Source organism: Corvus moneduloides, chromosome 23 (genome assembly GCF_009650955.1).
Source record: "Corvus moneduloides isolate bCorMon1 chromosome 23, bCorMon1.pri, whole genome shotgun sequence".
In the NCBI taxonomy this organism is placed as follows: Eukaryota; Metazoa; Chordata; class Aves; order Passeriformes; family Corvidae; genus Corvus; species Corvus moneduloides.
This window is the reverse complement of record NC_045498.1, coordinates 4,265,112-4,290,539: the sequence shown is the minus strand read 5'-3', so window position 1 is coordinate 4,290,539 and position 25,428 is coordinate 4,265,112. Positions and strand designations below refer to the sequence as shown.

At 54.2% G+C, this 25,428-nt stretch overlaps 1 protein-coding gene across 2 annotated transcripts; it reads left to right on the top strand.

Annotated features, from left to right (window-relative positions):
* The first annotated feature begins 2,946 nt into the window (after nt 1–2,946).
* Nucleotides 2,947–25,428, top strand: TFAP2E (transcription factor AP-2 epsilon). Of its 2 annotated transcripts, XM_032132334.1 has the most exons (8): nt 2,947–3,097; nt 3,209–3,655; nt 3,963–4,014; nt 16,963–17,181; nt 19,646–19,874; nt 20,091–20,209; nt 23,204–23,345; nt 23,903–25,428. In XM_032132334.1, the coding sequence occupies exons 1-8, from the start codon at nt 3,071–3,073 to the stop codon at nt 24,189–24,191; spliced, it is 1,524 nt and encodes a 507-aa protein (XP_031988225.1). In that variant the 5' UTR covers nt 2,947–3,070; the 3' UTR covers nt 24,192–25,428. The 2 variants fall into 2 exon arrangements, with proteins under 2 accessions (XP_031988225.1, XP_031988226.1); XM_032132335.1 differs by lacking the exon at nt 16,963–17,181 and having other exon boundaries at nt 2,948–3,097.

Below are 25,428 nucleotides of genomic sequence, written 5' to 3'. Positions count from 1 at the left end.
CCCTCACATGCTCCTGGCAGTGCCGATGCAAACATTGATCTCCTGGGAAGGAGCTCTGGGACCTTTGTTACAAAACCAGTTTTTCAGAGATTTCTGGCTTGGGTCCATGTGCAACAAGTGGTCCCTGGGGTGGAGACCTTGCCCAGACTCACAGTGAATGCTTCCTGTAGCTGGGGGGCGAGGGGGCAGCTCTTGTGTTGAGGACCTCAGCAGAACCATGTCACTGTTAGGAAACACAAAGGATGTATGGCAGAGCAAAACACAAGCACAGCTGGAAGTGTGGTCCTTCAACAGGGATGCTAAAGAACAGGTAATGGGGAGCTGTGTCTGAGCCTCCTGTGCTCAGGTGACCCCAGCAATTGTCCTGGCCAGGTTGAACCAGTAACAAAACCAGGCAGCTGCTGGGAGAGTGTGTTGGCAGCCGCCTGTATGACAGTCCTGGGCCCTGCCTGAGACCTCGGGAGAGCAGGTAAAAGTGAATAATTGTTCATCAGCAGCACTGGTGCCTTAATGCGTGCCTTCTGTCCATGAGAGGCCCAGGGGTTTGGTTTGCCCTCATCATCAGTCAGGCACTGTACAGAGGGTCTGGGGCAGTGGAGAACTCAGGCAGGTCTTGGACGTCTTGCAAGGACAATTCTGGTGCTCGTAGGGCTCTGAGGGTGCTGCTGGGCAGGACCCCAGAGCTGCGAAGGTGCTGATTGTGCTTCCAGAGAAGGTGAGAGAAGGTGGCAGAGCAGGGTAGCTGCTGGGGGCTTCCCACAGCCCAGAGTCTGTTGCACCTCTGTTTTCTCCTTCCTGAGCACCGCTGTGTTGTGCTGGGGAGGGCAACAGCCCCCAGCAGCCCTACAGTCCCCAGCTCCAGGCTGCACTGGCCTACTGCCCCAGCCTAATGTGTTCCCATGACCCCAGTTTGCCCAGCATGTTCCGTGAGGGGCAGAGAACAGCTCTGCATTTTGTATTTCCTTCCTTTTGTCTGTCAGTGTTGCAGGTTTCCTCTGCTCTATCTCATTTTTGGGTGGAAACACAGCTTCACTCCCAGTTGCTGCCAGGGACCATCCTCCTGCTTGCCTGCGGTTCTGTACAGGCCGACTCACAACCCTTCCTGCCTGGATTTTGCACAGTTTCACCTCTTTCAGATGAATGAAGACTTGACATTATATGGACTAGACGAGCGAGGGACATTAAGAATGAACTGGAACATAACTGCAAAATACAGCATGTCCAATCCAATTTTTCCTAGCAAATGAAATGGATCTGGTGGAAAATAAATACAGAACTTCCAGGAGCAGCGTCCTTGAAGCGCTTTTGAGTGGGATGAAGAGATTTGAATGGATCAACCCTCTATACCTCTGCATATCCCTCCTCCCACCCTTAAATGCCATATTTAACAGAAATAAATTAGAATAAACGATCAGCCCTTGCCTCCTAAAGACAGGTGGCAGGGTAATATTAAAAGAAATGAATAAAAATTCATTTAATGAGCATTGTTAATTAAACCTGGAAATCAAAGAGGTCTGAGTTGTGGGAATTCAGAGGAAAAATGAAAATGAAGGGAGCTGTAGCTCCGGGCGGGAAGAGTGGAATTAAATTAACTGCAGTGTGGGGTTGTGTTTGTTGATGTCGATCACACAGCACGGCGTGTTGCAGCTGGGGGTGAAGGGTTTGTGCTCTGCTCCACGCAAAACACGCGCTGCCAATGGAACGTCCCGCCCAGCGATGGGCGGCCGGCATCCTGCGGGTGGCACGGTGAGACCGCGAGGATCCGCGGTGACACGCCACCCCACAGCCCGGCCACGGCGCCCGTGGGCCGCGGGGAGCCGTGACCGTGGTGTCCGGGTGCCGCGAGTGTGTGTCGGGGTGTGAGAGCGGGCGAGTGTGTGCGTGTGCCCGTGTGGATGGGCATCCCCGCTCCGCCGTGGGGCCGTGGGGCCACGCCTGCGTGCCCGTGATATCGGGGCGGTGGGGGGGGGATGTCATTGGGGTAACCTAGTGCCTCTGGCGGGGCCTTCTCGTCTGCCCGGTTCGCCTCGCTGGTGTCCGGTGCCCGGTGCCGCGCTCAGGAACCCGGTGTTGCGGGCCCGCCTCGTCTTGCCCCGGAGGGAGAACCCAAACCGAGAGTGAGGGAGGGATGGAGAGGCGGAGGGAGGGAGGGAGAGGCGGAGGGAGGGAGGGAAAGGCGGAGGGAGGGAGGGAGAGGCGGAGGGAAGGATGGAGGAGGGCGGGGAGGCAGGCATGCTGACCGTCGGTGTTCCCCGTTTTTCCCTGGCTCTGTTGCACCCGGCGCTCACCCTCGCGTCCGTCCCTTCGGGCAGGGAGTCAGGCCCGGAGCACCCCCAGACACATCTTTCTGTCCCCAGTCCGGGCTGCAGCTCCCGCTCCCCGGCGGGGAGGAGGGTGAAGCGCCCCGGGAGGAGCCCCGAGCTCTCCCGGCAGGACCGGCCCCGAGCCCCGCTCCCGCTGTCGTCGCAGGAGGTCGCAGCTGCCGCCGGGGCCCTCGCTGCTCTCCCGTAGGGGCCCCGCACCCGGCTCGGGCTAATAAAGTCAAACCGTAGAGCATCGCCGCGGCCTCGCAGCCCACCCGCACCCTTGGGCTCTCCCGACCCTCGGGGTTTGCTCCCCGGTGCGGCCCGGGGCGATCCGCGACAGGACTCTCAGGCAGCGCAGCCCGGGGCGGGGGCACCCCGGGTGGCACCGGGGGGAGGGTGTGCGGTACCGTGCGACAGGGGAGCGGGGCCGCCCGACGGCGCGGGGGTAGCACCAGCCACGCTCCCAGGGGGCTGCGGGTACCCCTCGCCCCTCGCCCCCCGCCCCGGCCGCCTCCCGCCGCGCCCGCTGTCGGGAGCCGTCGGGGCCCCGCGGGAGCGGGCGGCGCGTCCCCGTCCCCGCTCCCTGACGCGCGCTCCCGGGGCGGCGGGCGCGCCCCCGCCGCTATAACTGGCGTGCATGGAGTCGGGGCCGGCGCAGAGGAGCGGGCGGGCGATGGGAGACGCCGCTCCGGCGGGATAGAGGGGCGGAGACGGGGGCGCCCCCGGGGCCCGGCCCGCCCGGGGCTTGCCACGGGCCCGCACCGATGCTTGTGCACAGCTACCCGGGCATGGTGAGTGCGGGACGAGCACGGGCGGGACGGGACGGGACGGGGGGTCGGGGGCTAGGGGGCTAGGGCCGGGAGTCCGTGCCCGCCTCACCGCCGCTGTTTTCGCCGCCGCAGGACCGCGCCGAGGGGCTGCCCGGGGCGCCGGCCGGGGCCCGCCTGCCGCAGCTGCCATCGCTCAACCAGGCGCCCTACGGCTCGGCGCCGCCGCTCTGCCACACGCCCGCCGCCGACTTCCAGCCGCCCTACTTCCCCCCTCCGTACCCGCAGCCGCCGTTGCCCTACCCGCAGGGCCAGGAGCCCGCTTACCCGCACCTGGCGGACCCGTACGCGGCGCTCAGCCCTCTGCACCAGCACCAGCAGCCGGCCTGGCCCCCGCAGCGCGGCCGGCAGGACGAGCCGGGGCTGCTCTCTCAGACCCACCGCGCCCTGGGGCTCGACCCCCGCCGCGAGTACCCCGCCGTGCCCCGCCTGCTCCACGGGCTGCCCGACGGCGGCCACGGCCTCGCCGACGGCCCGCTGGGCCTCCACGGCCTCGGCCACCACGGCCTCGAAGACATCCAGGTACGGGGGGACGGCGGGAGCGCCGGGAGGGTGCCCGGGGTGGGTTGGTTGCGCGGCGACGGGGACAGATCCCGATGCCTGCGCGACCGGGGACTCCCGGCCGGGAAGAGTCGGGTCCCACGGTGTCCGTACCCCCGGGCAGGCAGAAACACGGGGCAGGGGATTCCCGTTACTGGGGCTCTCTCGTGCCCTCAGAATTCCTTCTGGCCGGGGGCAGCGGGTGGATCGGGCCGCGGCAGCACTGTCCCCGCGCCGCGAGCAGCCGGTGCCAGGAGCCGGCTGACGGCTCTTTCCTCGGTGCTTTCAGGCCGTGGACGACGGCGGGATGAACCTGCTCGATCAGTCCGTGATCAAGAAAGGTAAGAGCGCGGCGGCTCAGCCGGGAAGCGGCACCGGACCGGGCCCCACTCCTGCCTTCGGGGCTCCCCAGCGTCGGGTCCCCCCGCGTCCGCCCTCCCGCGGGGCCGCCCCCCGCCCGTCGGGAAGGGTTCGCTGCTGTCCCCGGCGAGACTTAAACGAAAGCGGCGGGTCCCGGCGGGCCAGCGCGCCCACCCCCCCCCCGGCCTGCTGCTCTCCCTCGGGCGGTACCGCGGCCGCCGCTCCTTCCCGGTACCGAAGGCCCCGGACTGGCGAACTCTGCTGTCGGGGAGCGCCGGGGCCCACCCCGCCGGCGGCCGCGTACGGTTTGCGTGGAAAGCCCGGAGATGCCCCGGCGGCTCTCGGCAGCAGCTCCCGGTGCTCCCGGTCCCGCCGCCCCCGGTCGGAGCCCCGCGCCCGGCGACGGGGGAGGCAGCGCGGGCCGCGAACAGCTTCACACCGCCCTGGGCCGCGGCGGATCGGGCCCGTTCGGCGGGACTGGTAGCGAGGGGAAGGACACTTTTAACAGAGACGAAGAGGTGGCGCAGCTTTGGGGCCGGTGCTGCCCGTCCTTGCAGCCGGGAGCGTCCCGCGGCCCCCCGGGCGGCTCGTCCCCCTCCTCGGCAAAACCCGGCTCTGCGGAGACCCCCCTCTGCCGCTCCAGAAACGGGGCTTCGCTCCGGGACTGGAGGGGAGGAACAGCCTTCCCCGCCGGCGCGGGGAACGGGGCTGCGGGCAGAGGTCCCGCACGGCCCCCGGGCTCTCCCGCGCCCGGTTCTGCCCCCGGGCTGACTGCCCCCCCGCATCCCAGTGAACCGCTGGGTAGAACAGCTCAACTCCCTAAAATATTTCTGTACTAGACCTTCTGCCGGGGCGTTGGGAGAGCGAGAAGGGGGGCCCGGGAGCGTTCGGTGCGGTGCTCGGAGCGATCCCTACTATGGAATCTTCCAGCACTGCTCTTGGCTTCTCCCCGCGATTTTTTACAGAAATATGTGGATGGGAAGGACGCGTTAAACCTCCGACCCCCGGTGTGAATGAACCGCAGCCGCCGGTGCGGATCGGTAACGTGGGCCAGTAGGTGCCACAGCCCCGCAGTCCCGGTGCTGGTCCCGGCCGTAGCCGATCCCCGGTAACTGCACGAAAAATCTCCCGATCGTGTGGTTGTCCCCCAGCTGCCACTGGGCGTTTCCCGGGGGGAGCGGCGCTCCCGGTGCTCCCTAGAAATGGCTGTTCTAGGAACACGCGGCTGCCAGCGGGACATTAATGACCCGCGTTAATTGAGCTTTAATCAGAATGCTGGAGAGGCGTTTCATTAGATACTCGGGCGTGAGGAATGGTTGCAGGAAGCTGAGGGGTGCTTGGGCCGGGCAGGAGCACCCCGGAACCCTCGAGAAACACCCCGCAGTGGGAATGTTTGTCTGGAAGTTCGGTTGGAGTTACAGTGATTCGTTGAGGTTTTCCCCCTCCTTTTTCCAAACGCGCCATAAGTTAGAATTCTTCGTCTTCTATCGGGAGGATTTGTCGTTGTTTAGTGTCTGGTTTTTGCCTGAACATTCTCTAGTCCTCTAGTCTTGAAAAGAAAAAAAAAAAAAAAAAAAAAAAAGGAAAAGTAAAATTAAAATATCTCTGGCTGAAGGTGGGAACGGTGCAAAGAGGTCGACCGCAGCCCCTGTGCCCATGGACACTTGCTCTTCCCACGCTCGTTCTCGTTTGGGTTTTTAAAAAATTTTTTAATGTTAATATATTTTTTCCTTACCTTTTTTTGCCTTCTTTTTTATTATTTTGACTTTTTTCTATTATTATTCCTGTGTTTGGAGCGCGAAGCTCCGAGTTTGCTGGAGAAATCGATAAATCCAAAGCCAGGAGCGTGTTTGTGGGGGGAATTGGGCAGCCGCACTGGAAGCGGCGGGACGGAGCCACCGGGGGTTTCTTGGAGCGGCGGCAGCAGCGGGGGCTCTGTCCCGGCACTGCTCCGTCATCCCACCCCGCTGTCGGGGCTCGGGAGAACGGGGACCGAAGCCGATGGCCACGCTCCCCTTTCCCTGCCCCTGGAAGCTCCCAAACGGGCGAGTTCAGCTCAAAAGAAATCTGAGGAATTATAGAAGCTGCAGCCGGGAATCCCGGATCAAACGCCTCTGCCCTCCACTCGGCCCGGGGAATAAATTCCTTTACATTCGGCTTTATTTAATTTTTAAGAATATATAAAATGTGGTGGTTCTCACTCCGCTGTCTCTGTCAGCTTTGAGCTGTGTTCGGAGCCTCAGCGGGGCCAGAGCCGAGACGGGCCCCCGCAGGCGAATGACACCCCAGGAAAAATAAAATTAAATTAAAACGATCTGAGGCAGCTCCCGGCGGGTCCCGAGCAGAAAGTGCCGGAGGGGGCGGCTGGGCAGCAGGGCTCGAGGACCCCCTCTCTGAAGGGAGGGAGAGTAAACCTTAAAAAGCACAGTTTTGTCCTAAATCGCACGGAGATCCCAAATACCGATTAATCCTGGAATTCCTGACGGAATGGCTGTCGGACAGAAACCTGATAGAAACCTGTGCGTGTGAAAACAGATATCTCTCGCCTAATTAGTTGCCGAGATACTGTTGTCCTGGTTCAACAAAATATTAATCACCTACCCCAAATCCCCAGATCTCCCTTTTAACTCCTGTCCTTGGAGCCGCATTTAGTCCCCGGTCAGGAGGAGCTCGGAACGGGAGGGAAGAGCCCGCAGCCCTGCGCTGTCCCCGCAGCCTGTCCCCTCCCGTATCCCGGGATTTCGGGGCCATCCCCACGGCAGGGGGGTCACTGCCGATGTCCCCCCGCACGGACGGGCCCCGCCGCGGGCGCGGGGCTGCGCTGCCCGGCGCGGGGAAGATGCTGCCCGGAGCCTCGGAGCGCTGTGTGGGAGCATCCCTGGCTGCGTATGTGTTTTCCCTCCTTCCCTTCTTAAATAAACTTCCATGGTTCCAGCAGTTAATGTAATTCCAGGGATTTTGTGGGGGTCTCTGAGACGCGGTGCACTGACACCCTCTCCCCGCGGAATGTTTCCTCGAGCCTGCAGCGCACCGGCCCCTTGGCTGCAGGTAACCCCGAATTTAGCAAGTGGAGAGGAAAAGGGGGGATTCGCCCCAGGAAGTGTTCGGGGAACCGCCCCGGGACCCCCATCCTGCAGTCCCGGCGGTGGCTGCGCGGTGCTCGCATCGCGGCCGGGGACGCCGGGTCCCGGCGGCGGGGGCAGCCCAGGGAGGCAGATCCCGGCTGGGAACAGGCGCTCAAATATCCATTTCCACCGTTTGCCCTCGGGACTGGCTCCGGTTCGTTATCCCCGTGGTGATCCCTAGGGCTGGAGGCGCCGGGTGATGCGGGGTACCGGGAGACCCCCGGTGAGGGGGTCCAGTTTGGTTGCAGGGTGCAGTGTGTGAGCTGGGATTTCACTTGGAGCAGGGAGAGATGTGATAGCTCTGAAAAACGGAGGATGGGTTTTCCCCCCGTGCTGTTGTGATAAATGGAGTGATAGATTTGGTGTGGGAATTAAATGGATAAAATCCTGGATAGGGCAGCAGAGCATTTATGAATACCTTGTACTCCCGTTTGTTCGTTATCCCTTTTTTTTCAAAAGTATTTCAGAAAATGTTTCCTGTGTCTTTCTTTTGTTGTTGTTTTGTTTGGGGTTGGGGTTTTTATTATTATTATTATTGCTATTATTATTATTAATTTTACTTTTCCTTCCAGCCATTTATGTAAGACCAGGAAGATATTAGACTGGGAAACATTGAAATTAGCTCAAAAAAGTTTAGTTGGGGCTCTGGCTGCTTTAGTCTACAGCAGCTCAGGCATTTTCTGCTCCATTTTCCTGATGCCCTGCTGTTTAGATGCCCAGGTCAGCTATCGAGGTCGGGCTGTGAGACCCCCCCCCAGACATAAAACTGGGGACTCGGCAAGCCCCGAGCTCCTGGTGCAGGGTGCGACCTTCTGGTTATGAAATCAAGCATTAGGTCGTCGTGCTCAGTAGCAAAAAATCCTGCAGCTTGGTTGTAAAATAAGGAGGGGTTTTATTGCTTTCACATCCTTTTGGGATCAGCAGAAAGCTTCTGAGAGAGCCTTTTTATTACAAAGAAAAATACAAATCTCTTTCCCCGGCACCTGGGGACACGCTGGGGTGCGGGAGCAGCCTCGGGTCCTGCCGGCGGTGGGCCAGGGTGAGCTGGGGCCCTGTGGCAGCGGGAGCAGGGTGAGCCATAGGGGCCGGTGCACCCGCTCGCGGGCACAAGTTTTGGCTGTGGCATTTTACAACCTGGAGTAGAGACAGAGCAGGGTGTGACCAGCATGGGCTCACACTGGCACCCAGGCGCACACAGCGCACGTCCCCGGGCTCTGCGGTGAGGCACTGGGACCTGGTCCTGCCACTGTCCCTCGTGTTTGTGGATGTGGCTCTTGCCACTGTCCCTCGTGTTTGTGGATCTGGCTGCTGCCGCCCTCCCTCATGTCTGTGACTTGTTCCAATTTCCATCTGAGGCTTTTGAGCCACTCCGAGTGGCAGTGCTAGCGTTTCTGCTCAGGAATGTGGACCTGTTTGGCTGGATACTGGACAGACAGATGGAAAGCTGTGCCTCAGAGCCCACAGTCAGGAGTATTGCAAGAAGTAGCTGTCACTACTAAGGAATGCGGCAGAGGAGGGAGATTAAGACCGAGATCCTTAGATCCACTCGCCACCGCACGCAAGCTCCAGGTTTTGAAGCCAAGTCTCCCTGTGTGCTTCTCAAGTTGGTGGGACTGGTGGGACTGGGGCACTGGCATGGCAGCAGCGGTGCCATTTCTCCTTTGTTTTGGTGCAAGGAGGAATTGACCTGTAAGAAATGTAAGAAGCCATATGCGGCAGGAAAAAAAAAATCCTGAAAGAATGGTAGATTAGATAAACATCATTTCCTGTGACGAGCAAGGTAATAAATGAGGTCATCCTGTAAAACACCTGGGGCTGGGAAGACACAGCTTTTATAGGACTGTCCAGGGCCATGGGTGGAGGTACTTGGCTTCCAGTCAGCTGCAGGGTGCTGGGTTTGCCGGGGAGCCCTCCCAGCTCTCTGCAGCTTCATTTGCGGTGGTAGTTTGCCTGAGTAGGAAAAGGGGCTCACTCAGGACAAGCCGGGTCTTGATTGGAAGTTTTGCTGCCTTAACGCTGCTCACGAATGCTTTAAAGTTTTGACAAGCCCTCGCACACACCGGGAGAGAGAGCAGCGTTCCTCAAAACACAGTCACACATCCTGATCCCGGCGCTTCCCCCTCGCGCGCACACGGTGCGCGGCAGGAACACCTACTAATCAAACAGAGAAACTTAAAAGAAAGTTTTCACTCTGAACTGCATCCAGATCACCATTCCTCCATTAAAATTATATTTTTAATGTCCTATAATTGCACCAGGATAAGCCCAGGTGTGTGTTCATGTGAGATAACACACGCGGCTACTGGTGAAGACGCTGGGCTTTGTCTCAACCTCCCTAGTGCCTCCCAGGCATGTGTTATCTCCAAGTTTCATGTACTTTGTCATGACTTACTGTTTAATTAGATGTTTTTAAATGAATTTTTTTCTTTGTTAGAAATAAAGAGCAACTCCTAAAGGGTAGGTTCAGAAAAGCCAGCTTGGGTTGTTTTTTGGCATGTGGCTTGAGCCAAAGCAGCAGCACCTCTGCTCTGGGAGGTGGACCTCAGGTGAGGGTTCTCCATGGACAGCACCAAGCCAGCACCACAGACATTCTGGGCTGGCTCTGGTGCACCTTCCCCTCCATTTTGGGTGTTGTGAGGTATTTTTGCAGTTTGGTGGCCACTGTCACATCACCACCCTGGCTCCCACAGGGGCTACGTCATCCACAGGTGGACTGGCAGTGGGGCAGCCTTCACCAGGTGACACCTGTGGTGTTTGTCCCTGCAAAGGAAGAGGTGCCAAGATCTTAATTCGTGAGACAGCACGGGTACCTGCCTCACTGGGGTCCCACAGGACAGCATAGACACAGGCAAGACCTATAGGGACCCACAGATGTCCCTCCAGCCCAGGGCCACACCAAACCTGCAGCAGAACAGAGGCAAACACAGACTATTCCTCCCAGTTTAATAATATTCCAAGATACATGATCTCAGAAAAATAATGTTTGCAATCTCTCTTAATTATTTGAAGAGCCTAAATGAGGTTCTCTGAAGTCCTAGACTAGCACTCTAACCACTAAACCATCCCACCCTTTCCTGTGTGATCCAGGGAATTACTCACTCTTGCTGTCCTTCCATTTGTTTGTTTATTTTAATTCTTAATGGAGGAACTAATTAGCAAATGTGGATGTGATGCTTGGAGCTGCTGCATGCTCAGCTCTCATCTCCCTGCCCTGTCCCCAGCCCAGCTCCGTTGTGCCCAGGTATTGCCTTCCCTTTGGTGAGAAGTGGTGTGGTTTGGTGGGAAAGGGCAGAGAAGCACCTGGGAGAGAGAGGGAATTGCTAGAAACGAGCCCAAGGTACCCAATGCAATTAAACAACCCCAAAACACAGCATGGCAGGAGCTTGGGGCTTGGAGCAGGACAAGGGGAGCTGGGAGCAGGTTCACCTTCGTGGCTTAAAAATCCATCACAGCGTCTGCCATGCGTGCTTGGGATTCCAGCCGGGCTGAGTCTCCCCACCCTCTATCTCAGGCATTTATCTGGCATCAGTCACCAGAGTGCCTAGGCGCCAGGGAGAGAGGGATCGAGTCAGGCCCTGTTCCCTCTGGACTGGTCAGACAGGTCCCAGGGAGCAAGTGGTGTCCCCAGGGCTCCCTGGGAGCCCCAAAGTGGCCACGTGCATGGGAGAAAGCAGAGCCACCATCCCAGGGCTGGAGAGGTGCGAGCAGAGGATCTGACTGAGGGTGCTCAGGGAGGTTTCAAGCACAAGATCCCAGTTAGCGAAAGACGGGGCAGCCATTGAAAAATCATCTTCAGAGAGTTTGTCCCACCAATACACTGGTGTCAGCAACCCAGGGTATCTGAGCAAGGGAAAGGAAAAGCCTCTATGCTGTGAGAGTGGGTGAGCAGTGCCTGTCCCCAGAGCAATCCCGGGACAAGCCGGCAGCTCCAGAGGAGCCGCTAAGCCGAGAGATTCACGGCGCTGCGGTCAGACCCAGGCTGAAACCCCTCCAGCTCAGCGGGCTGGCAGCGAGCTCGGTATGAAGGGAAGAATTTTTTCTATTATTATTCATGTCTAATCTTTGCTGAAGGGTCTTTTGCCCTTCCACAACCTGAATACATTTAACAAATTGACAGGAGCATCACAGTGGCTTCTACAGGATCGGCCGCCACTCACCGCGACTTAGCAGCTTTGTTCTCCCCATTTAGCTTATGGGGATCCCAGCCACACAAATTCAGGTGCATCTATAGGGAATACAGGGAAAACCTCTCAATTTATTTATTGTAAAATGGATTAAACTGTTTAAACACATAAAGATCCCCTTTGCCCGGGCACCAAAGTGTTTGTGCTTCTAAAAGAATAAACTTGGGGTGGTTGATGCTACAGGCAGAGCGATGCAGTGTGCGAGGCCGGGAGCACTCGCTGCAGCACAGGCAGGGGTGACATTAGATGGGAAACTTCCCTTGGTGTCAGCAGGAATAATGTGGGTTCCCAATTCCTCTGGCTTAAATCCTCGGGCCCTCCAGCCTCCTGTTTCTAAACCTGCTCAGTTTGTGTTGTGAAACATGAATTCTATACGGGCAGAATTTGAACTGAATTTTAAATAATTATTCAGTAATTGAACTGAAATTTAAATAGTTAATTTTCTAATGTAGATATGAAAGGGCATAGCTGCAGATTCAGAAAAAGTAATTTAGAATCAGGGGGAGGGAAATAATATGAATTACCAGACTAATCTGACTTTCTCCAATGAATTCCCTGCATCAGGGCAGCTTCCAACCAACAGCACAGGAAATAGCTCCAAACACTTTGTCACTCAAAAAGCAGAACCCAAATAATTTTCATTCATTCCCTTCAAAGGTTCAGACACCTGAGGTTTACGATTTAAGGGGACATTTTAATCACTGATATTTCGTGCCTTCCAGTGAGATGTTTCTGCGGTTACTGCTCAGGCTGTGACATCAGGGTTCTGCAGACAGCAGAATCCACTCCATGAAATGAAGCATGGAAAGGAAATATATGGGAACTCACCACAAATTAATTGTGAGCACTTTCCAAAAAACTGACAAACTTTTCTGAACAGCAGCATATTTGAGGCCGAGTCATTCCTAAATGGTAAAGCAGAAAAATGCATTAGCTGAAATTATCAATTGCATCAAGCACTTACTAATCCCCTTCCCAAGTCCTGCAGGAGCACAGGGGGCTGAGTAAGTTCTAATATTATATCAGCTGGCCATTCCTATCAAAGCACAATGTACTCAGCAGGGACCATCCATAACCAAGCCATTGTACCCACTGATTCGGGGGAGCCTGAACCTTCCTGTCCCATCGAGCCATCCCAAAGCTCCCTAGGAGACACCTGCAGTGATCCATGGTTGGGACTTCACTGGGTCAAACAGAGGCATAGAATGAAAAATGGAATTAATATCACATGAGAACTTCATATTTCTTTCCCAACCTGATGAATGGATTTGCATGGGAAACAAATGTTAAATATGGGAGCTTTGCATAGGCATGGGACCTCTTCTGATTAGCTTTCTCATGGGAATAGTTTGAAGTTGTATCCCTGCTCTCCTCTGAGGGTCCGAGATTCATTTCCCTATCAGGACTCAGCAATCTCAAAAACCCGCATATAAAACCAGGATTCTTTCCATCCTTCCATTTGAAAAGGCCGATGGTGGTGGTTCCTAGAGAGGCTCTTTGACACGGGGACTTGGTTCAGGTTGTGCATTCGAGATAAAGAGAATACCTGTATAATCCCCTCTGGGAAGAGGGGATAATTACAGAGTGCGCGTTTGAAATACAGCTGATGGCTCTGACCTCCTTCTCTGGACCATCAATAAATACCTCTCTGCTGAAACACCAGGAAATTGGAGCAGCTGAACTCTGCAGCACCTCCGCCCTGAAAAAGGGCTTTTAAAGGCATGGCGGGAGCAGCTGGCCCTGGCTCACACCCACATCCAGATATTTTTATATATGTATCTCCATCTTATAATTTACATCACAGACATTCAAACTAAGGTTAGATGAGCTCACTGACAGCTCTTCCTGGAAGACAACAGCAATCCCTCACCTCTCTGCAGCACTTTCATCAGGGGCTGCACACAACCATCCATCAGCCCTTGCTTCCCACCGCTGCCGGCCCGGAGCGGGGCAGAGCAGCAGGACCCCCGTCTAGGGAACAACCCGGCGGGTTTGGGGCTGTCAGCGCTGCACCTGCACAGCCACGGAAGCAGAACCTGGGCACCTGCAGCGGGTTTGGAGGGTGCAGGTGTCCCCTTGCCGGGCAGCACGGCTCAGGTCTCCGCCCCGCAGCGATGCCCGAGGCAGCAGAGCTGACCGGGGCACGGCCCTGGAGAGGGACGAGGGCTGAGAGGCTTTGCGGAGGGCTGGAGACAGCGCTGTTTTGCCTGAAGATGAGTGATTGCTTTGTCCCAGGTTGTCTCCTAAGGCGATTCACTGGTACCTCTTTAAAATGCAACCTCAACAGTAGCACACTCCCACTTTTAAAGGGATGTCGCAATAAAAGCTCCGATATCCAGGGATTCCGCCTTACCGAGGAAGAGAATTTACCTGTGATGTATCTGGGGAGAGAAGAAAACAGACTTGTAAGACGGGCAGCGATTTGCATGTTCCCTCTGGACTTGTTTTTCCCCTCACAGCAGCCCGAGCTCCAGCTGGAAATGGAACAGAACAAATAACACCACGATAACGAACTCAATTCCCAAGTACCACAAATTTTCCTGCTTACAAATCATTTTGCAAGCAGGCAGCACATTTCTCCTATGGAAATGAGTCGGTACTTCGTATTTTTCTCTTTTTGTAGGCAAAGTTTCTTTTCCCTTAGACCCAAAAGTCGATGGTTTGCTGCCAGCCCCCGAGCACGGGCACCGGCTCCCGCAGCTCCCGGCAATCCCCGCACCGAAGACTGAGCCGGGCTGCAGATGCACCTTTTTCGCCGAATATTTACATATCAAAGTATCCATTTCCAGGAATCACAATGGTAATTTCAGCCACAGTTTTAGCGAACAAAGATGAGGAAGGAGAAGGAGTGCAGGAGCACTTCCCCTTAGGGTGGAACATCCTCAACCCGGACCATGCGGGAGAGTGAGGATGAGGAAGCAGAGGCGCAGGGCTGCGGATCGGTTCGTGCTGGATTTCGCTGGGGAAAAGCAGGAAATTCTCCAAGGTTTTCTAGGTAAAAGCCTTTGAAGAATGGGTTTGTTTTGCTCCTTCTTTTTACCTCGAACTTTAAAGGCAAGGGATGCACCTCTGCAAGGCAGAACAGAAGTGGCAGGAACTTTGCGCTTTCTTTTGGGACACTTAGGAGGCCTGAGGCTCCTCACTCCATTCACAGGATTCACAGCCGAGCAATCCATTCAGCCGTGTTTTTATCTTTCTCCCAGCTGTCTCCTGAAAAACCCTCAGGGAGACAAGGCTGTGACAATCCCATCCCACCTGCAGCATCGCTGGAGGTATCGGGACCTCCTGCTGTTCATGGGAATTGCCTTTCCATTGCCTGTCTGCTTCAAGGGGCATCATCACATCCTGTGCTCAGGCACTGGACCAGCTCCTCCTGGGTACATTCAACACCCAAGGACTTCTCACCTGGAGAAAACTCTCACCAGAGATTTCTTGGCAAGGTTTAATTGGCTATCACAGCATCCCTCCCAGGTAGACATTATTATATTATTATCTGCAATTTGTTGCTGGAGACAGTCAAGCCCAAACCGGGATAGTGACTTGTCCTGTGTCATAACACACTTCCATGCTGGCTATACCAGACACAAGGAGATAACCCCAGGCAGGCAGGGTGTTCTCCAGCTCAGGGAAGTCAAGGCATGAAGCCTTTGGTGTTTTTGGCCACCAGGACTTGTTTGAAATCACTCTCTCTCTGCATCAGGATTTTTTGAGCCACAGAAAATGGAGTTGTGTGAGTTCCATCATCTGACAGTTACACCAGGGTGCGTTTAAAAGACAAACCAGAGCTGACTCAACAGAAAAAGGCACCGCAGATGGGAGATCACAAACCTCGTGGTTCACAGCAAAGATGAAGCCAAATGTACCTGCTGCAAGCACAGGGGCAAATGACTCGCGTGGGAATTTGGATCTCTCCACTGCTGCTCACACACACCTGGAATATGATGGATTGCAAGTGGCAGTCAAACTGCCCTTGAGGTGAGGTTCAAGGCAGCAGTGAGAGGCTGAGTCTGATGGAAACACTTCCTGTGAGGTGTACAGAAGAAATGAGGATCATTTCCCTTCCCACACTCAGCAAGATGCTGCCGTACGCCTGTTACTGCCACGCTGCCATTCTACCACAGCACCACGAGCCAAGATGATGTGGTGACAAACAGCTCAATTTCACAGCTTCCTACAGAAAATCCAGAGCTGTAAAAACAGAGGCTGTACGTAATCAGCCGGCAGCACAGCACTTCCCAACACTTGGGCAATAGCTGAAGGCTGGATTGCTCAGAAAGGCATTCCCACAGACTGGAATTGCACACACACAGATCATGCCCACGTACCTGAGCTTTGGTAAATCATTTAACTTGCTCTGTGCCTCAATTTTCCCCAGCTGCACTGAGGAGTTGGCTTGAGTCAGGAGTGAGTTAATGGTGGCTGGTTCTGTACCAGCACCGGACTGAGGGTCAGCAATGCGTGAAGCCCTTTGAGGTCTGCCAGCATAACCTTATTCCAAAATCTGTTTTCCCTTTCAGATCTGAGCCCTCTGACATTGCCACTGCTTGCCTGTGTCCAGCCCACCTGCGGCATCCCCAGGGCAGGTCAAAATGCTTCACAGGGGTTTAAGTGAAATCTGCAGCCAAGCTCACCTGGATTTTCTGATTTAGAAGTAGCAGGATTAATCTGAATAAACAACACTTCCAGAGGAAAAACCCTCTCAGAAATGCCAGGCAGTTTAAGAAAAGAGCAAAAAAACTTTAGGGGGACATAGTAAAGCAACCAAGACTCAATAAATAATAATTGATAAATAATAAGAACAGATAACAAAGAGAAGAGGACCTTGCACTCTCCAGAAGTGCTCTGAGCAGTTGCTAAAGGTCTGAGGTCTCCTTCTTCCCCTTTCTTTGGCTGAATCAACCCAAACTCCCACTTGTGCCCTGTCATTTATAGCTTCCTGGGGTGGGCTGGGGTGACCCAGGGGTACCCCGTCCCACTCATCAGGCTGGGCTGGAGGGGCACTTGGTTGGGCACCAGCATCCAGCCCTTCCCTCATCAGCCTTTGTAGCGTGTTGTTCTGTCATTGTGTGCACGAGCATCTCTGGGATGTGTTTCTGCTGACAAGCCCATCCTCTGTGGTCAGGAGTGGGACCTGAGCCTGCCCAAGCCCCTGCCAGGGGGACGAGCAGAGGGAGAGCCGGGTCACTGTGGGAAAGGTGATGTCCTACTCCCATGCCACAAACGGGTGTCTCCTATGGCTGATCCTGGAGGACCTCAGAAGGGCTGACGAGTGCAGTGACGTGAGGTGACATTTCCATCCCCAGCTGCAAAGCACCACATGCGTCTCAGGTCCTTGCTGTGCCCGGCTGCTCCTTCGCTCGGGCACAGAGACACTGCAGGCCCCCACTCACGCTGGGGCTGTTCAGTGCCTCAAACCTCGACGTGCAGACCCCGTTTCTGCTCCAGAGGGTCGTTTCTCTGCGCCGTAGCCGGGATGAGCCCTCGGCACAAGGCTGTGGGAGCGGCACCGAGCACTTCCCGGCTGGGCTCGGAAGGGCGCAGGGGGTCGGCGCCGGGGCGTTGGGCTGTCGGCCGCGTGCTGGGCACCCGCACCGCTCTCATGCTTCCTTCTTGTCTGCAGGCTGGCTCAGGTGCTCCGATCACCTGCTGCTTGCGGGAACAGGAAAGCAGCAACTGAAGATCGAGGGGGACTTTTGGTTTACTCAGATGACAAGAGACAATTTTGGTTCCCCAAAAGCCAAGGAAACAAAGCTGTCAGGCTTTAATGGTAGCTTGTCTCCCTCCTGCAGCATGTTTATGGGCAAACAAGCTGCAGATCAGACCAGGCAAACAGCAGCAGGTGAGGCTCAATAACACTAATTCATGATTAATGGCAAATGTGGCTTTGTTTATTCTTGTTGTATTGAGGCAACGCTAATGGATGTCTAATGGATGAAGCACTGCTACAGGACTCCGGGCTCAGTTCCCAGCGCTGCCGCCCACTCCATCCCTCCCTCGCACCCCGTGTGTCCCGTGAGGGCACAAGCTCTGTGTGACACAGGCACCCTGTCCTACACCTGCACGTGCCCAAAGTGGCGGGGCTGTGGCCTTGGCTGAGGCCTTGAGGCAGAAGAGCGAGGCCAATATCCACGCTCGGTGCCGGTGCCTGCCTGGTTTGCTTGTGGCACAGAGCTGGGCTGACCCAGCTGTGCTGGGCTTTACCCTTCACAGCAGTCAGCTCCGGGGCACAGCTTTCCAGGGCTTTGTTTCTGACAGTAGTATCATTCCTAAAACCTCCAGTACGTGTTTCCCACGTGTTGTGTCTCCATGCTGCACACCAACATCATCCCTGCCTCCCTGTCACTGCCTGTGGGACAACTGGCAAATACAGAGCTGTATCCAACCCTTCTCCAGCCCAGTTTTCCATAGGCTCCGGTGTTAAGTCACACTGGTGCCAGCTGGGTTTGCCTCCTCCCCAGATGCTGTGTCCCATGGATGTGTGGTGAGGCACGATCCCTCTCCCTGCATGGCTCTGCTGTCCCCCGGGTGTGCGCAGGTCCCCGGCCACGCATGCGGCTTGAACGCAGCCACGGCATGATCGCAGGCATGCACAGATGTATCCAAATATAATCCAGGTTACAGAGTGTATCAGTTACGCACAGCTCTTCACACGATACTACAAGCAACACCTGCTCCCCAGGGGGGTCTGGTTTGGGGCTGGCCTTTCTGCAGCAGAACCCCGTCGCTGGGACCCTGCAGGGCTGCACGCCTCAGCAGCGCTGCACGGGTATTTGCAAACCACGCTCTGACTTTTGATTCTAAGGGATCCCCTAGAGACTAACCTAACCTGTTCTGGGACGGTGGAAGAAAGCTTTGAAGTTGCTCCTTCCTGGAAATAGTTCTGGTTTCCTACATCTCATGGGGATGTTCCTGTGTTTTTTCTGCCCTGGACCAACCTCAGTCATGGCAAGCACCGACTTCAGCTGCTGGCTCCAGCAGGGCACTGGTGCATCCTGCCCTTTGCTCCCTGACTTTGTGCAAGTTTTGTGCTGGGAAGAAACTCCACGTCCCTCAGCTCCTTTCCATTCATCCCTTAGTCTTAAAACATGAGTCATTTTTATGTAGCATGTGCTGATTTTTATTGCCATGCTAGCGAGTCGTTGAGCTGGATTTACAATATGCCGATTGTAAGCACCCCCTCGTAGGTCCAGTCCATGTACCCTCCCTGATTAATCCTGGGGCTTCTGTTTCATTTTGGGCATGTGTATTTCCTTCATAAACCATGGCATTTGCTGCTGTGTTACTTGCAGGAACCATCTGACTGTGGAACAGTCATTCCTGGAACCACAAAGAATGCCAGGGCTGAAATGATCTTTGGATTCTTTCAAAACCTGCTTTTTTTCCGCTGAGTTAAATTGGTTATTAATTTCAGAGCATAAAAGCCAAAGAGATTTGGCACAAATCTCAGCCACAGTTTTAACTTATAAACCTTTATTGCGTCTAAGAATGTTTCTTATGGAATGACAAATGGGAAAACAGAGCCCCTTTGCCCTGGTGTGATGCTGTAGGCCCAATGTGACGCTGCAGTCATCAGTGCCTGCCTAACCTTGTGTTAATTGACTTTTGTCCATTAAGCAAAGGGAAGTTTGTGCTGGATTAATTGGGTTTGATCTTCTCAAGCTTCCTTTAAGCCAGGGATGATGAAAGTTTAGGGCTGCGGCTTGTTGTGGGGCTAATCCCAGAGCTGAAGGCAAAGAAACTCTTTCCCCGGGTTGCTGTGGGCACATAGTGGAAGCACAGCTCTTGGCCAGCCCAGCAGCTCCCAGGTTTGGGGCAGGGAATGGAGGCTCAGGTGGTTGGTCCTGCCTGGTGGGACGCAGTGTGTGCTGGCACAGGGCTGGGCTGCAGCTGCAATCCCGGGAGGGGATCGGCATCCTGGCCAGCGGGACCAGCCACGTTTTGCCTGGCCACCCACCTCCATGGAGCACCCAGAGGGACAGGGAGGGCAGCTGGTCACAGGTCCAGCCAGCGACGCTGCGGACAATCCTCAGCCCTCCAGAAGACCAGCCCAAACCTCGGCTTTAATTACAGCTGGGCTGGGAGGTGTGGGAACGCACCCAGGTGAGGGCAGCGCCCAGGCTTCTTCCTTTCCTTTAACCTTTATTTAGTTTAGTTTCATCACCCCACGTTGCTTCTCTCATTGAGGAAAAAAAGGAACTAATGAGACATCCTGTGCTGCTGTCTGGGGGGAGCTGGAGAGCTGCCTGGAGAGTCTGGGTCTCTCAGCCACAGTCTCCTCTTTTCTCCCTCTCCCTTGTCTCCAGTGCCCATTCCCTCGAAGGCCAACGGCACCACTATCTCCACTCTCTCCATGAACAAAGATGGTCTGATCGGAGGGGTCACGAATCCAAACGAGGTTTTCTGCTCCGTGCCCGGCCGCCTCTCTCTTCTCAGCTCCACCTCCAAGTACAAGGTGACGGTCGGGGAGGTGCAGAGGAGGCTCTCGCCCCCCGAGTGTCTCAATGCCTCTCTCCTCGGTGGGGTCCTCCGCAGGTAAGCTGCCCCAAGAGCCCCAAGATCTGTGTTCAGCACCAGCTCTTACCTCTCTGATAAAAAGATGAGAAATTCTGGTGTGTGGTACATTAAGGAACAGTATTTTTATTGTTTTTTCTTCTTTCCTTTCAAACCTCAAAGCTTAAACTAGGACTGTGGTTTTTTTAACATGAATTACATGGAAATTTGTTTTCCCTCTTCATTTTCTCTTTTCAGAGCCAAATCAAAAAATGGGGGTCGGTGTTTAAGGGAAAGGTTAGAGAAAATTGGACTAAATCTACCTGCAGGAAGGCGCAAAGCTGCCAATGTCACCCTGCTGACATCCCTTGTGGAAGGTAAGAGTCTCTCCCTGCTTCTGTGGAGTGCCAAAACTTCCATCCCTTTCATTTCCAGCTTTCCACAAACCAGAACTCTTAAAGTATGAAGTGGTCACCACTGAATGAGCATGGGAATGTCCCTGTGTAGGTCTCCACACTGATTCAAGAATGTGTCCTTTTAAATGAACATACCCTTGGGAAGGCAGTGGGCAGAACACAAATGAAACCAAGACAGCCAAAGTCCAAGAAAATGTCCAAGCATGATGGCCCTATCTGTGTTAGGAAGTTGGAACTGCATGATCTTTAAGGTCTCTTTCAACCCAAACCATTCTAGAACTCTATGATTCTATGTCTGTTTTCCAAAACTCAGCCATTTCGGTTGGATCAGATGCAGCCCACAGAAAAGGCTTCCCCATGGATGCTGAGTGGAGCTGTGAGCATCCTGCTGGCTGGAGCTCAGGGTATCCCTCATTTCTATGAGCTGGTTCTAATAGTTGGGTCACAGAGACCAAACACAAAAAAAGCTTGAATAAAGCTGCCAAGAATTTCACAGCTGCTCTGCAGCCCCATGTGCCCACCTAGGGCACAGCTCGGGTGCTTTCGACCATGCCTCCCTTGGGCAGCATCCCAAGCTCAGGTCCACGTCTTGTCTTGTCGCCTGTAAGAAGGAAACGCCCCATATCCAAGTCCTTCCCTCCTCCAGGAAATGAGTGAGACACCAAGGAGATGTCAAACTGCTCCGAGGTTTTGCAGGTGGAGCTCAGGTTTGTAGCAGCCACCCTCAGAGCTATGGAAAAGGTGCTGCCCTGGCAGGCAGAGCCCTGCCCAGACTTGCGAGTTGTCCCTGCCTAACTCGGTTACTTCCTCCTCTCCTACTTCTCTCCACCATGGAAATGATGATGTTGCCTCTGCTTCCTCGGAGAAAAGCACACGGGGATGCAAACAAATGGAATGACAGCTCTGCCTCCCTCTGAGCTCAGGAATCCATTGTGTCCGTGCCCGTCTCGGTGCAGGCAGCTGCCTTCAGATCCTGAATAGAAAATCATCTCCATTGTCACCAGCAAATTAAATGACCCGCTTCATTAGGCGGAGGTTGTTACCGAGGGCAGTTGGTTCCCGCTGAATGAAAGGCTGATTTCCATGAAAAGAAAAGAAAGAAAAGAATGAAGGAAAGAAAGGAAGGAAGAAATGTACAGTTTGATTTCAAGTGGCTGCTGATGTTTTGGTTCCTGCTTCCCAGCTCATAGTAAATAGGAGTGGTGCCATGTGTGTTTGATGAATATAATTTCCTCCTGCGTGTAAGTGTGATGGAACCAGGGGAAGGTTCCATCCCACCCAGAGGAAGGTGCCATCACCCAGCACACACAAACTGGCTTGTGCCTCTCTGCCCCAATCACACTCTTTCCTGAACATTTGCTGTCTTGGCTTAATTTGTTTTCTCCCCTCTGCCTTCCTGATGTCTAATTATTTAAAAGACACAATGGATAGGGTTTTGAGTGCTAATGGAATATTTTTTTTTACACTGACCCACAGCCACTCATACAGATGGGGAGGATGTTCCTGGAGAACCCAGGGAGCATCAGGTAGAAACAGCTCCCTTGGGAATCATACACCAAGCACTTACCCTCTCTTGGGCAGCTGCTCCATGCGAGCAGCTCCAGCCTGGACCCAGGGGAGCAGCAGGGCTGTATTTCCACTCCAGAAACATCCCTAAGCTCTTGGAAGGAGGTGTGCCCTCAGACAGGCTCTTGCTGCCTCCCTGCCCACCACAGCCCTCTGTGCACTCTCCTGCAGCCTTTCCTCCTCCTCAGGATGTGGCTCAATGTGGCTTTAACACCAAAGCCAGAGTGCCCTGTCCCCCTGACACCTCTCTAATCCAGCATCCAAATTGCCTTTAAAAAAACATTAAATGTACAGCCACTCACACACTCATGGAAGAAACAAATCCTGGCTCCAGCCCTGGCTCTGACCATGAGGTCACTCAGCTCTTTTTTATTATCCTGGTAAGAGTTTTCCAGCAGTTGCTCCTTTCTGACTGTTTTTTTAACACACAAGCATCTGCAGTTCTGATTCTTTAGGTTTACCTTATTTGCTCTTTCTTTGGAGGAGGAGATGAAGTGGAAACTATTGTTGTTATGTGGGAAGCAGAGACACTTCCTCGTAACAGGGCTCCACAGACCGAGCTCTGGGAGCCAGGCAGGCTGGGATGGGATCTGGGTTAATGCTATTAGGATGGATGGTCTAATACATGTGAGCAGCAGGGGGGCAAGGCAAATTAGCTTTGCCTGCCCGACCGGGATTTCGGGTGTTGGGCATGATCAATTGCCATCAGCTCTGATTATTTCCATGGGGATGCCTGGAGATGGATCAATTCCATCAATGGGTGGGTATTTCCACAGGGTGATGGATACGCAGCCTGCACGTCCAGCCCGAGGGCCCCCGGGAGCTATGGGGGATGTAACCCCCTTCCTTCCTCCTGCCCCTTCCTCCTGCCCTGGTCACGGGGCTGAGGTCACTCTTTGACCCTCCAGTCTCCCTTTCAATCTCTTCTCAATTTGGAGAAGCCAAGCAGGAAATTTGGGAAGAAGTAGGGAAAGGTGCAGCAGAGAATGTTCCCAAGTAAGAAATGCCTCTGCTATTCTTCCTTTTGGAGCAGGTGTCTGGAGTCACACCTAACCCTGCTCCAAGGCCAGCACTGTCTTCATGCTCTTGTAAAAGGCAGTAAAGGCAGGACCATCTGCTCTTTAGAGCTGGCACTGGCTCATTTGGCCCACACAGACTAATTGCCTTACGGATGAGAATAAGAAACTCAGTGGTGTTTCTGCAGCAAGAGATGAAGGTGGAGAGAGCTCTTGGGTGGCCACTGAGACAGGGAAGGGCCCCAGTCCTACCAGAACCGAGCCCCAACAGTGAGATGGCTGAAGCTGCTACAGAAGTCCCCAGTTCCCAGCTCCCAGTTCCCTTTCACACTGGTGTTGGCACAGTGCTGATGTTCCTCTGTCCTGCTCGCAGGTGAAGCCATTCACCTGGCTCGGGACTTTGGGTACGTCTGTGAAACGGAGTTCCCAGCCAAGGCGGCGGCAGAGTACCTGTGCCGGCAGCACTCCGACCCCACGGAGCTCCACACCAGGAAAAACATGCTTCTGGCTACCAAGTGAGTACAGAGGGCAACGAGCCACTAGCATGTTTGGTATCACCAGCCTGGGAGGGCAGTGTTAATCCCTAAAGTTTACTCTTCCATGGGGAAGGGATGGGCTACAGGAAGATGTCCAGCAAGGGGAATGGCCTGCATGGATTGAAGGGTTCGCTCCTGCATGGGAGAGGGCAACCCAGCCCCGGGGAGCATTGTGGTACTGCCTCATGTGCCCCTTCAAAGCAGGAGCAGCAGCAGTGGCTCCAGTTCAGCACCCAGGGGCTTTCCTCAGGCAGAAGCCAAAACCTCCCAGTGGGGAGGTGGCTGTTAGGGCAGGGAGCAGGAAAAAGAACCACCAAACGCACCCAGAGAAGTTGTGGATGCCCCATCCCTGAAAGTATTTAATGCCAGGTTGGATGAAGCTCTGAGAAACTTGATCTAGGAAGCTGTCCACACCAGAGGGGTTGGAACTGGATGATCTTTTAGGTCCCTTCCAACCCAAACTGTTCTATGATTCTATGACTCTGTGCCCTGCAGCTCTCATGTGCATTGTTAGTGACCAAACCGCTCTCTTTCAGGCAAATTTGCAAGGAATTTGCAGACCTGATAGCCCAGGACCGCTCTCCGCTGGGGAACAGCCGCCCCTCTCTCATCCTTGAGCCCGGAGTCCAGAGCTGTTTGACTCATTTCAGCCTGATAACCCATGGCTTCGGGGGCCCGGCCATCTGCGCCGCCCTCACCGCCTTCCAGAACTACCTGGTGGAGTCCCTCAAAGGGCTGGATAAAATATTCATGAACAGCACAGGGAATGGGCACACGACCGGCGACTCCAAAGCGTCAGACAAAGAGGTGAAGCATCGGAAATAACAGCGCTGCCTCCCCTGGTGGGAGCTTCCCCCGGGCACCAGCGATGGCTCCAGGGGGAGAGATGACCCAGTGCACTGTTTTTTGAACTGCTGAGTTTGAACGTGTGAGGCAACTCATAAAGCAAACAAAGAAAAGATAGAAAAAAAAGAAGATTTAAACAATTTAAGAAGAAAACAGTGCTAATGAACGTAGTGAGACTGAGAGAAGCCAGGCTGATGGCTTTGGGGTTTTGCCTTTTGTTTTTTTGTAACGTGGATGCAGGAAGCCAAGTCATGTGCAATTTGATTTTATTTTGCTTTTTTAAAAACCCATCGTGAAATCCTGACATGCTCCAGGAATTTGTTCCAACTGAAAAACTGAGAGGAAAGAGCAAAAGCCTCATCAGTGCAAGACGCAGAGCAGGAGCAGCCGAGGGCAGGGGGATGGAGCGCTGGCTCTACCTGGATTTATCTGCTGGTTTTGAGGCAAACACACAGGAAACCTTCCCCTTTCCCCACCCACAGCCCAGTCCTGATGCCAGGTCAAGGAAAATTGCTGGCAGAACTGCTGTGGATTTAAAGCAGGTCCAGGCTTTGTTTACAGCTTCAAACTGAGACTCACTGTGGATTTTCCCGTGGGCTGAGGAGCCCCAAGCCACAGCACGAGGGAGGAACAACCGCAGCCGCTGGGTCCCAGGGCAGGATCGAGGGGAGCCCTCCTGACTGCTGCCCTCCCGGCTGGGGACAAGGCAGGTGAAGTTAAACCCAGGACTACATAAAACTCCACAACCTACAGATAACAGCACACAAGTTTCTAAAATTAGTAATAATAATAAAAAAAGCACAAGGAGCAGAACTTGAACCAGGCCAAACTGAACTGTTCTAAATCTGTATATATTTATTTATGTGTAATTAAAATCTGAAAGTTTTAAAATGTCCAGTGCAAGTTATTTATATCAAATTGAGTTGGGTTTTTTGTTTTGCCTTTTTTTGTTTGTTTGTTTCTTTGTTTTGGGTTGGGTTTTTTTCTTTTGAAAGATGAAAATCTTTGGATTTTCTGCCATTAGAAATGGGAATGAAGTTTTGGATCCACCAAACTGTAGCATGGACAAGCTAGGCTGTGATGATGAAAACTCTAGAAGTTCTGCAGGATTTTGTACTTGCTGTTGTTTCTCTTAATGCTGCAATAGATGTACAACACCCACACCACAATGTCATTCTCATTCTCTTAATAAACCTCTTTTTATTTGAAGAAAGCA